This window comes from Ornithodoros turicata, chromosome 1 (assembly GCF_037126465.1).
Source record: "Ornithodoros turicata isolate Travis chromosome 1, ASM3712646v1, whole genome shotgun sequence".
NCBI classification, from domain to species: Eukaryota; Metazoa; Arthropoda; class Arachnida; order Ixodida; family Argasidae; genus Ornithodoros; species Ornithodoros turicata.
In genome coordinates, this window is record NC_088201.1 from 65,853,926 (window position 1) to 65,866,104 (window position 12,179).

A 12,179-nucleotide genomic window follows, 5' to 3' on the forward strand; every position below is an offset into this window, starting at 1 on the left:
GCCATCAGGGATAACTTTTTGTTTGGCTCTAGTGTTAGAACTCGGACCTGTGCGGCTGCTTTCCGTAATGGCACTGAGTTTGAGTGTTATCTTCAAGTTTTAGCAAACCTTGATCTCGATTCTATAAGTTAACAAGCGTTAGTGAACACCATGCTTCGGCGAGCTAAGAGAGGATGATTGTTTGTCCCAGTTGATTCTCCTCACCCAAACTTCCGGAATCGCCTGGAATGACGTCACACTCGCTCCTTATTTTCTTTCGTCCATGGCTGGTGTGCATAAGCGGTACTTCAGTTCAAGGCCAGCCTATCCTGCCATCACCCCTCCCACACACACACACACACACTTCAGTTCAAGTTACGGAGACGGAGAGTATGGCGATGTTTCAGACGTGCGATATCACGATCTTGGGCTACACTCTTAAAAATGAACTTCACCGCATAGCACGCTTCTAGCCAACCATCATCGCAAATGATATCGTTATCTGCCCTGATTTGTTGAAAACGGGAGGCGTACGCCTTTTTTGTGACACTTATGCTGTTCATAATTGTCACAAAAAAGGCGTGTGGAGGTTGCTTCCATCACCGTGTGCCGGAGATTTCCGGCGCACGTAAAAAAAAAACAGGTGGTCCAAATTATCCGCAGTCCTTGTTGCACGTGCAACATGTCGCCACACTGGGCAGACACACCTTACGTGTAACGTCACGGTGCCATTATTTATACGCCGCCCATTTTTAAGTAGAAGAGGAAGAAGAAGAAGAAGTGAGCACTAGAACGTGACACCACGTTGAGCTATGCGCCACATTTGACGAAGAAGAAGTTGGAGCGCGGCAGTCTTCTCCGTTCCTGTCGGTGGTGTTCTTTGGAGTCTGGTTTCCCAGGTAGGCAGTCGGTTTTTGTTATGCTGCTGTCTTTCTGCCAAATTTGCCTTTCACTCTTAAAAATGAACTTCACCGCATAGCACGCTCCTAGCCAACCATAATCTTAAATGATATCGTTCTGCCCTGGTTCGTTGAAAACGGGAGGCGTTCGCCTTTTTTGTGACAATTATGAACCGCATAAGTGTCACAAAAAAGGCGTACGCCTCCCGTTTTCAACAAATCAGGGCAGATAACGATACCATTCGAGATTGTGGTTGGCTAGGAGCGTGCTATGCGGTGAAGTTCATTTTTAAGAGTGTTCGTGAGGATGCTCTTCGCTCACAAATGTTTTGGCGTGAGCGTCGCAATTTCACCTTTCCTGAATAAGGGAGGTGTATCTAGGCTTAAAACCACAGCTTCGTGATGTGCCCACCACTTGGATTATTGATGTGGCACCTAATGCGTTTCTTGTTAACGGTGCTTCAAAGTGGTAGTGCTACACGGTCAGATTAGTCACCAGAGACTGGCATATCGGAAGGCGGCTCGTTCCGGAACTTTGAGGGTATTCCAAACAACTCACCGACAATAGAGTAAAATATTCTAATTTTTCAGCGTACTTATAATAGAAAGTACCTCAGCGTAGAAAACAATTAGGCTTAGCCACAGATCTATAACGTTTTCGTTGTGGACCACGCGTGCCACAACGAAAGCATGCCCCACGGAACCGCCTCAAGTCGAGTGTGCTCTGTGTAGTTTCACTACTTTTCAAAAAGCGAGAAAGGCTTTCCATACTCGCTTGTAAAAATGCTTGCGTAATGTGAACTGCCTTCAATAGATGTTTTTCTGAAAACCAGCTCCAGTGATATAGCGGTTAGGGTGGCCGCTTTCCACGTCGAGACTGGGAGGTGACGCGGGTTCGAATCCCCGCACCGGTTGTGCTGTCTGGGGTTTTCCCTGGGTTTTCCGGCAGACTTTCCAGACGAATGTCGCCACAGTTTCCCGTGAAATCGGCCCAGGACGCGTACAAACCCCTCTGTCCCCCGCTCCTTCCTGCTGTCCTCCCTCCATCGGTTCACGTCTGTAAGCCGTGATAGCCACAGTTACATCGCGGCGCTAACACGAAATTAACCAAAACATCCTGAAATCGCGCACCGGCATGAAATTGCCGCATTCAATTTTACCCATACCTTCACAACGTACGTGGGGTTGTGTTCGAATATTAAGATGCTGTACCGGTTACTCGTTCTGTAGTCTGTTCGAGAAAATTCATTTGCCATTCGTGATAAACGCGGTCGTGGTTGTCTTTTCTTATTGTGACGTGAGACAGCTTGCTTTCTGTACTCAAGAGGCTGCGGGCAAGTGGAACGTCAGACGTCACCGCACGACTGCATGAGAGTAACATTTCTATCCAATACGCAAAGCTGCTGCAGAGAAAAGCGGCAGCTACAAGATGTCATCTGGGCACGATGGAATGCTTCTTGCGACTAGCGGACCTGAGACACAGGTACGTGGAAAGAAATCATGCGGTGAAGACGTGCGTGCTGCACGCGCTTAGGATTCCGTAAGTTCCAGTCATACCAAAGCAGTTATTATAATGACTTCATGTACGGTGAAAAACGTTCCCTTTGCATCACGTAAAGGGCAACCTCCATGGAGCGAATTTTTGCAACGATGTTCGCACGGCAGACTGCCACGCGCGTTCCGCCGCCAGTTGTTCGCCGGCACCAGCTCCATGGAGCGAAAAACCAGGGGACGGCGTCGGGAAGTCATGCTGTGATGTCACTGTTGCCAGGGTATAAGGTGAAAGCTTAGTGAAATCAGTTGCTCGAAAAAGTACATTTTAAATGTCACAAATTTTGCAACTAAATCCAGCAACTGTCTGAAAAGATGCGACCAGTAACGTACCGAAAGGCATATTCACTACTGCGAAAGGAAAAGATGTTTCTTGGCAGAGAATGCCTCACGTTGTAACGATGCAGTTGGCGAAACAGCGAGTAGACGACAGCATCCAGTTGCAAGAAGATGACGATGATTCACGAGAGCAGAAGATCAGGTGCAGACGATCTGGCGTAGATTCGTAGCGGAAGAGCACTTTGATTGGTTCATCTGCAGTTGACGCTTCCGGTATCGCGGACGCTGGGCGAAAATATCTGGCATGGGCAGATCGGCGGCGGACGCTCACATTTTTGACGCCTCGCGCAGGGCGTCCGACGCTGAGCGAAGTTCGCAGCTTTTTCGCTGTACATTCGCTCCATGCAGGTTGCCCTTAACACGAAACATGTACGAACATTGAATATACAGGAAGGAAAGTGAACTGCTGCTTAGGGATTTTCATGAGGTGGTCTCGCTAATGACGCGAATTGTCTTTGTTAGTGATAGTTCCCTGATCTACACGTAGATTCGGTTTAAGGAAAGTCTGAGTTTGCGCATACACTCTTAGACATGCCCTCTTAAAAATAAACTTCACCTCATAGCACCCTCCTAGCCAACCATAATCTCGAATGATATCGTTATCTGCCCTGATTTGTTGAAAACAGGGGGCGTACACCTTTTTTGTGACAATTATGAACAGCATAAGTGTCACAAAAAAGGCGTACGCCCCCGTTTTCAACAAATCGGGGCTGATAACGATATCATTCGAGATTATGGTTGGCTAGGAGCGTGTTATGCGGTGAAGTTCATTTTTATGAGTGTAGAACAGGCGTCACCGCGTGCTCTTTACACAAAGGTCTACATTGTAACGCGTGGTGCACGTGTAACACGGTGCCACTTGCACACATATGGATACGGTGTAGCGCGTGGTATACTGGTTACATTTTACTTCCTAGGGTATGCGGTACACGCTTAGAAATGAACTTCACCGCATAGCACGCTCCTAGCCAACCATAATCTCGAATGATATCGTTATCTTCGCTTATAATATGGATATCGTTATAGTTATCTTCGCTGATTTGCTCAAAACCGGAGGCGTACGCCTATTTTGTGACAATAAGTGTCACAAAGTAGGATCCGCCCCACGTTTTTAACAAATCAGGGACGAGAGCGTTGTCATTCGGAATGATGGTTGACTACACTCTTAAAAATGAACTTCACCGCATAGCACGCTCCTAGCCAATCATGATCTCGAATGATATCGTTATCTGCCCTGATTTGTTGAAAACAGGGGGCGTACGCCTTTTCTGTGACAATTATGAACAGCATAAGTGTCACAGAAATGGCGTACGCCCCCCGTTTTCAACAAATCAGGGCAGATAACGATATCATTCGAGATAATGGTTGGCTAGGAGCGTGCTGTGCGGTGAAGTTCATTTTTAAGAGTGTAGGAGCGCGCTATGCGGTGAAAAACCGCCTACACTCTTAAAAATGAACTTCGCCACATAGCACGCTCCTAGCCAACCACCATCTCGAATGATATCGTTATCTGCTCTGAGTTGCTGAAAACGGGAGGCGTACGCCATTTTTGTGACAATTATGAACCGCATAAGTGTCACAAAAAGGCGTACGCCTCCCGTTTTCAACAAATCAGGCCAGATAACGATATCATTCGAGATGATGGTTGGCTATGAGCGTGCTATGAGGTGAAGTTCATTTTTAAGAGTGTTGGCTAGGAGCATGCTATGCGGTGAAGTTCATTTTTAAGAGTGTACAGCAAGCGGTCCAACGTGCCGTGTCGCGCGCCCGTTATTTTGTACTACACTCTAAAAACAGAACTTCACCGCATAGCACGCTGTGCGCCAACCATTGCCGCGAATGATAGGGTTATCGCTTTTGATTCGAGGAGAGAGGGGGTCGTACGCCTTTTTGTGGCAATTTTGATATATGAAAATTGCCACAAAAAGGCGTACGCTTCCCTCTCTCTTCGAATCAGAAGCGATAACCCTATCATTCTTTGCAATGGTTGGAGAACAGCGTGCGATGCGGTGAAGTTGTGCGGAAGTTGTACGGAGGCAACATGACTGAGTCTCAGGACAGCTACAAGGCAAGACGGATAGAGAACACACACGAAGGATTCAATAATGAGTCCGTTGTGTGTTCTCCGGTCCGTATAGACTCGTCGGTGTCCTCCGGCTCAAGGCCATGCTGTCTCTGTGATAACAAAAGAGCAAGTGCAATAAGTAAAACTATTTAATTACAAATTCAGGGGCGAATAGTTCAAAACACTGAAAGAGAAGCTCGCGGAGCTCGCGAAATTTTAACGACGCGAATCTATCCCTGTTACTCATTCGCGAAAATTTAGGGCCGCGAAATTAAAGGGTTTTACCCGACAAGGACCATTCTTCCAGATGTGGAAAGCCTGGGCGTGGGTAACAATTAGAGGGACAGGACAAACACACCACTCGTGTTTTTGTTACACTCAACCATTATTTCACCAGATGCATCAGCTCGACACCGATATGTGATGTCTCATTTTTCAAAGTCTCAATCGCTTGCTTTACAGTGGCCAGTAATACACTTTGAAAACGTCTCCAGTCAATTAGGGATCACCAAACGAAAAATATATTTATTTATGTCAAGACACCTAGATTCAGGGAACAAAGCAAGCACTATACAAAAGCTGAAGCATTTATCGCACAGCAATATCACAGAACAGTAAATATCACAGGACGTTTCCTTCTAAAACAATGCAGAGCCAGCATCTTGCATGGCATATAGTGAAAATCAGGGTAACGCTGGCCTTATATGGCCTGATATGGCCCCGATACCGGCTGAAAAATATGCTCGTAAATGCACTGCTAAATGCACAAATGCTTCATTTTGTTGAGTGATTTGGCGCACCATCCAAACTCAACACGTTGCTTGTAGAGTTACCTCTGCAAACAAATTATGCAAAAATTCTGCGGGAAAGTACTGAACGCAGGCAACGGAAGATTTTGAACTTGAAATGATGAAAAATGAATATCAATTTTGCGCGCCTGCAATTCAACATAGTTGTCCGACGCAAAACAAAAAGTGTGATGAGATCACTCAAGATAATTTTCTTGCTGTTTAGCTCTTTGCTTTACTTACTACTCCGGGGAGCTGCACTTTGCGAAACTTCATTTGAAGCGTGGCTTGTGTGTGGTGCGCTACTGCTGTATTCTAGCGCACCTGTATGAAACAGAGATAAATGTGAACCTATTTGCACACCCACAAATTCATTTGATGGTGCAACAATCAATTTTAGTTCTTACGCAGAATAGCACGAACTATGGGAGGGTCTATACAGTATAGAGACACCACCCCTTTCATGAGATAGCTCTCCTGTTTAATGGCAATACATGAGTGGGCCTCCGATGTAGTTCCGATCGAGCGCCGAACAATCGTCGGAACTGCATATCCCCCCACGGAACTCCCGTCAATAGCTTTGCTTTGTTTAGTTTTTCTTTTTTCTTGCAATGGAGCTTTGCGCTTCACCCCTACATATCAGCGCTTATCGTACCGGGGAAGGGCAAGATCCGTGTTCGGCAGGATGAAATGACTGATACGGCAAGCGACTGCGAACACATGAAATAACGAAAGGAAGAAAGAAGAAAAACAAAACAAAGATCGCGAAACACATATCGGGATCAGGGTTTGCCAACATCGCGGATGACGTTTTTCTGTGACGTTAAAGGTACTCTAAAGCAGCACCGACCAAATGCCATTCAGTATAGCTATTCGATAGTCCAAGCCACCAGGACAAAAACTGCGTAAGTTTCATTCCAATCGACGGTGCAACTAATTAGAAAATTACAATTAAAGATTACGGGCAACACTGTACTAGATATTCGAAACGAATCCGTACTCCTGACACATACGGCGGCAACCACATTGCATGCGTATAACACTGGGCCCGAGATAACAATCCACCACAATCCACCATAAAATCCGCCCCTGCAATCCACACAACGATCCACATCTGAGGATAAACGGATAAGCGAACTGAAATGAAATGCTCAGCCGTTGAAAAAAATGTCAGACGTTCAAGAACCCAGACAGCGTCGGGACTTGTTTGTTCACAGAGGTTCACACAGAGAGAAAAGGGGCCGAAAAGAGGCTCGAAAGACGCCGCGAACAGAAGGAGCGCGCAGGCGCAGCAGAAAAATAGGGAGAGCCTTCATCGAACAGCGGCCAGCGCTGGCTTACTTCGCAAAAAAACACTGTTAGCAGGGGCACTGTTCAGAATACATAGGTAAACAGGAAAACTAATAATATGGTTACTAAAATAACGAAGTTCCGATGTAATAGTGTGTAATACCAATTTTCAGTGTTGCACGCAGTACAGGGGGTTGTTTGACACCAGGCGTCGCACCGCTCCACTACGCCGCATCTTTCATGGCAAATTAAAAATATTTATAGCGCGTTGTCGGCCATATGTTTCCGCATATGGTATTTAGAAGCAACAAAGTCTCTAGTCACATCACCGGCATATCATGCTTGTCTACTGCTTTACAGTACCTTTAAGTGAGGGCGGTGATATCGACGTCACCGTCGCTCTTTTGGCGATCACTTTCTGTTTACAGCGGACGGCCTAGGTTAACTACTTGGGTCTATAGCACTCGCTGAGATTACTTTAGTGCTTCATCAGTGGATCGAGCGGATCGTGTGGTGATCAGGCTTTAATATGGAATGTGCTCCCTAAAGTCAATAATGAAAAAGTTAAGATAACTCTGCTAATTAGTCCCCTAATTCAGAAAGAAATTGGTTTCCTAGTAGCAGCCCCGTTGAGTAATCCAATGACAAAAGTAAAAATCCCATAAGGCATCTCCCCTTTTTATGAAAATATGTTGCAGATAAAAGGAAATACCCTGCATACAGGGTGTTTCAGAAATATGACGTCTTCCACGGATAACCGCAGACCCAACAAAAAACTATGCACAGTATCGCAACAGAAATAGTCGGAAAAAATTAGTAAAAATCACGCTTTAGCCCCGCCTGCTTGATTTTCGCAGAGAAGCGCACGCGAAATCTGCGTCTAGACCAGAAAGTGTCCTCGCCTTCATTTGTTTGGGCTTCTTCGTGATAAGACGGTTGTTTTGTTTTCTTTGTGATAAGTCGGTTGTCACCAGCATCAAGGTCAACGCAGTGCAAAGAAAGGTAAAACAAGAGGCGTAAACACTTCCTCCTCTCCCCGCAAGTACCGTGCGCTTTTCTTTGCGACAATCAAGCAGGCGGGGCTAATTTTGACTATTTTTTTCTGTTGCGATACTGTGCATAGCTTTGGTTGGGTCTGTGGTTACTCGTGGAGGACGTCATATTTCTGTAAAAAAAAAAGTGAGGTTCGGTTGGCAATTTTCAAAGTTAAATTAAATTAAGAAAATTCCCGCAATTAAAAATTGTCAAAGCCTTCCTCAATGGTGGCAAAAGTTTCCAGAGGGTAATTGCCGAAAGTCCGACAATCCTCCTGCGAGTACGTAGCCAGATAGATTTTTTTATCACTTTAGGTGAAACACCTTTTATACAGGGTGTCTCACGTAACGTGTCAAAAATTATATTTAAAAATCTACATGTCGGAAAATTATGGGGTCAACGGTATTCGCCGAAGTTTTTGCCATCGGGTGAGAACACTGTTATGAATTTTTCGCCATGGGAAATTTAATTTTCCGAAGTAAAGTCCGGAAATTGCCTAGTCAACCTAACATTTTTTCACAGATTCGGGTAGCACGGGTCGGGTTTAGCACACGACGGAAAAACTCATTTCGTGGTACAAAAGTAAGGAGCGGAAAAAAATTGAAAATATCAATTTCGGGCCGCGCAAATGGTCGCTCGCCTTTCGCATCACGTCAGAGCACTCCCCTTATGAAAAAAAAATTCTATTTTCTACAGAATTTCTATAGGAAACCCTAGATAGAGCGCATAAGAAATAGATTAAAACTTGTATCTACTCCGAATGGAGTTTCTATGAATAAATGGGAATACTATTGGATAGAAAATAGATAAAGCATTTATATATACATTGAAAACAAAGTAGTTAGACATAGGATAGAAAGTTGCCCCATTTTTCTATACTGATTGTATTCATGTAGGATATAAAGTTGCCCCATTTTTCTACACAGATTGTGTTCATGTAGGACACAAAGTTGCCTCATTTTTCTATACTGACTGTATTTATGTACTATTTGAAGTGGACTTTACTGTCAATAGATGGTGCGTTACGAAACGGGTTACGAAAGAATTTTGAAGAGGGAGCCGATGGCAGTAGCTCGATAATCTTCTTCTGTATTTCAAAAACCAGGAACTTTCCATTAATTTTTGTATTGCCAACTGTAGGATGGGACAAGCATAAAGCTTGCCCACATCACGGTTCAAAAATAGTACTGCTCTCGCCCTAAAAACGAAGAGCCGGCGAAGACGGCCGTTTCGAGCTTTCCATTTATTTCACCGCCACAACCCACTCCAAACCGCAAAAAGAAAAAAAAAGAAAAAAAAAGGAACCGAAAAGAAACCGAAGAAATACGTAAAATAGACAAAAGCAAGAGTGAAACGCTTGCACACGCACACGCCTGCGACGTGTTTGCAGAGGAACAGATACTGGTAAAACACGCAACGAAATGACTAGGCCACATGTGGAGCCGTCTTAGCTCGAGATGCAACCACACGGGTGAGGAGAGCACGCATAGATTGTTATTTCGGTAGCGAATAACAACCACTAAAAATATTTCCTCCAACTGGTTAGTATATTACTGCATTAAGGACTGTGTTTATTACTCAAATTACTCGAACTAACCCAGCACAATCTCCACACCAAATTAATGTGGTGCTGCACGTTGCGCATGCATGGAGCCAGCCCCGTACTATACGATTAGCTACATGCTATCAGTGAGTTACACTTGGTTTAAACGATAGTATAGACAGTTGAAATAGGTACAAAAATGGCACTTCCGCCCTGGTTTACACATACACTTTTTATACCTTTTCTTCTGACAGTGTAGAAGCAGCAGTTCGTCAAGTGCAACATTAAAAAGTAATAAACGGTAAATGTTGCCTGAAGTGATGAGTCACAATATTGCTATTAGCATTTGTATCTATGGCCATACATGCACAAATCACGTGTATTAGTTGTTCTTCAAATGGACAGCAAAAACAAGTAACACATGTCCGTAAATAAGACCTTTCGGCGCCTAGTATTAGCTCTATAGAGATTGTATAGAAAATGTATACATTCTAGTTCCTGAATCCTGTATAGAATGTGTATAGAGTTTAGCAGTTAAAAACCCTATACAGCTTTTATCTATTTCCTATGCACAAAATTGACACTAGATACGATAAACAGATTATGTATAGGTCCTGTATAGAAACTAGAAAATCATTCTTATTGCCTGCGTGCTGGCTGCTTTTCCCGTCGGCACAGGGTGCTAGCCATCTCCGCTCCTGTGGCTATGGGCGACCGGCACTCGGTGGAGATAGGTGGCGGTGGTTTTCTCTCCGGTAGCGGGATTTTGAACACCGTGGGAGTATTACTAGGATTTATATTGACACGGTTTATTTCGGCACGATTTATTTCGGAACGATTTATTTTGGACGGTTTATTTCGGTCACCACCCGAGGGGAGCACGCATAGATTGTTATTTCAGTAGCGAATAACAGTCACTAAAAACATTTCCTCCAACTGTTAATATATTACTGCATTAAGGACTGTGTTTATTATTCAAATTACTCGAACTAGACCAGCACAATCTCCACACCAAATTAATGAGCCAGCCCCGTACTATACGATTAGCTACTGCGATCAGTGAGTTACACTTGGTTTAAACGATGGTATAGACAGTTGAAATAGGTACAAAAATGGTACTTCCGCCCTCGTTTACCTTTTTTTATACATACGCTTTTTATACCTTTTCCCCTGACAGTGTAGAAGCAGCAGTTCTTCAAGTGCCACATTAAAAAGTACTAAACGGCAAATGTTCACGTTGTCTGAAGTGATAAGTCACAATATTGCTATTAGCATTTGTATCCATGTTCATACATGCACACATCACATGTATTAGTTGTTCTTCAAATGTACAGCAAAAAAAAGTAGCACATGTTCGTAAATAAGATCTTTCGGGACAGCTATAGTATTAGCTCTATAGAGACTGTATAGAAAATGTATACATTCTAGAGTCTGAATCCTGTATAGAAACTGTATAGAGTTTACCAGTTAAAAACCCTATACAGCTTCTATCTATTTCCTATGCACAAGATTGACACTAGACACGATAGATAGATTCTCTATAGGTCTTGTATAGAAACTAGAAAATCATTTTCATAAGGGTCAGAGAAGCGACGCATAAAAAACAGTCGGCCCGCCCCTTTAATTCCCCTCTCAACGCCCTCATGTTTTCAGCGACAGGTTTATTTGGTGATTGCGTTTATCTTCTTTTGTTGTTCTACTCTTCGCTTTTTTATCGTTCGCTTTAGTGATATACGGCTCGCCAACCTGCATTATATGAAGAGCCGATAGCTTTTCCACGACTGTCGGCACCCGTAAGACTGAACAGTTTGGCAGAGGTCAGGACGTGAATTATGATAACGTTATTTCGCAATTAACGTGGGCTTGCTAAAGGGGCTAGGCTTGTCGAAGTATAAATAAAGTGACACGTAAGTGGGTATAATTTCCAGAAGCAGTCACAGTTGCTCTTCATGGCGAAATGATACCCTGCGATGTCACAGAAATTATGCAGTGATTAGTAAAGATGTGCGATGTCACAAAACGTGCTCAAAGGGGTCTCCTTCCACACCAATGCACATCTGACATCTTCTTGTAACGGCTTTGGCCGCGCTCAGAACCTCTGCTCGCGCGAGGCTCTCGCAGGCCGATTTTATTTTTCGCTGTAAGTCGGCAGGCGACTGAGGTTCAGTACGATAAACAATATCCTTTAGGCGTCCCCAAAAATAAAAATCTAAGGGCGTCAGGTCAGGAGAGCGCGCGGGCCACTGCACAGGTCCTAGGCGTCCTATCCACTTTCCAGAAAAGTTGCTGTTCAGAAACTGTCGCGCCTTGTGGAAAGCATGAGCCGGTGCGCCGTCCTGCTGAAAATACATCGACCTCTTTGTTTCCAGAGGCAATTCTTCAATGAAAGGAAGAACTACACCTTCAAGAACATTGCTGACGTAGCGCATTCCGTTGTTTTCGTTGTAAAATTGCGGCCCAATTATTGTTCCATCGAAAATCCCTGCCCACACACTAAATGACCAGTGGTATTGGTTTCTTGTTGATCCCACCGACAGTGGATTACTGGTGCTCCACATGTACGCATTATGCGTATTCACCTCGGCATTTCTTGTGAAGTGGGCCTCGTCAGACCACAATACCTTGTCAGCGAGGTTGGGGAAGTTACTCTCCATGTTGAGGAAATAGTTGCAAAACTTCGTCGTCGGAAG

At 44.3% G+C, this 12,179-nt stretch overlaps 1 protein-coding gene across 2 annotated transcripts in view; it reads left to right on the forward strand.

Annotated features, from left to right (window-relative positions):
* The first annotated feature begins 766 nt into the window (after window positions 1–766).
* LOC135399905 (transcription factor sma-9-like) overlaps window positions 767–12,179 on the forward strand; it is a 32,741-nt gene continuing 21,328 nt past the window's right edge. Inside the window, exons 1-2 of one of the 2 annotated variants that reach the window (XM_064631648.1) lie at window positions 767–878; window positions 2,185–2,361. In XM_064631648.1, coding sequence (XP_064487718.1) covers window positions 2,308–2,361 — 54 coding nt within the window. In that variant the 5' untranslated portion in view covers window positions 767–878; window positions 2,185–2,307. The remainder of the gene's footprint in view (window positions 879–2,184; window positions 2,362–12,179) is intronic. The other variant, XM_064631642.1, reaches the window with a different exon arrangement.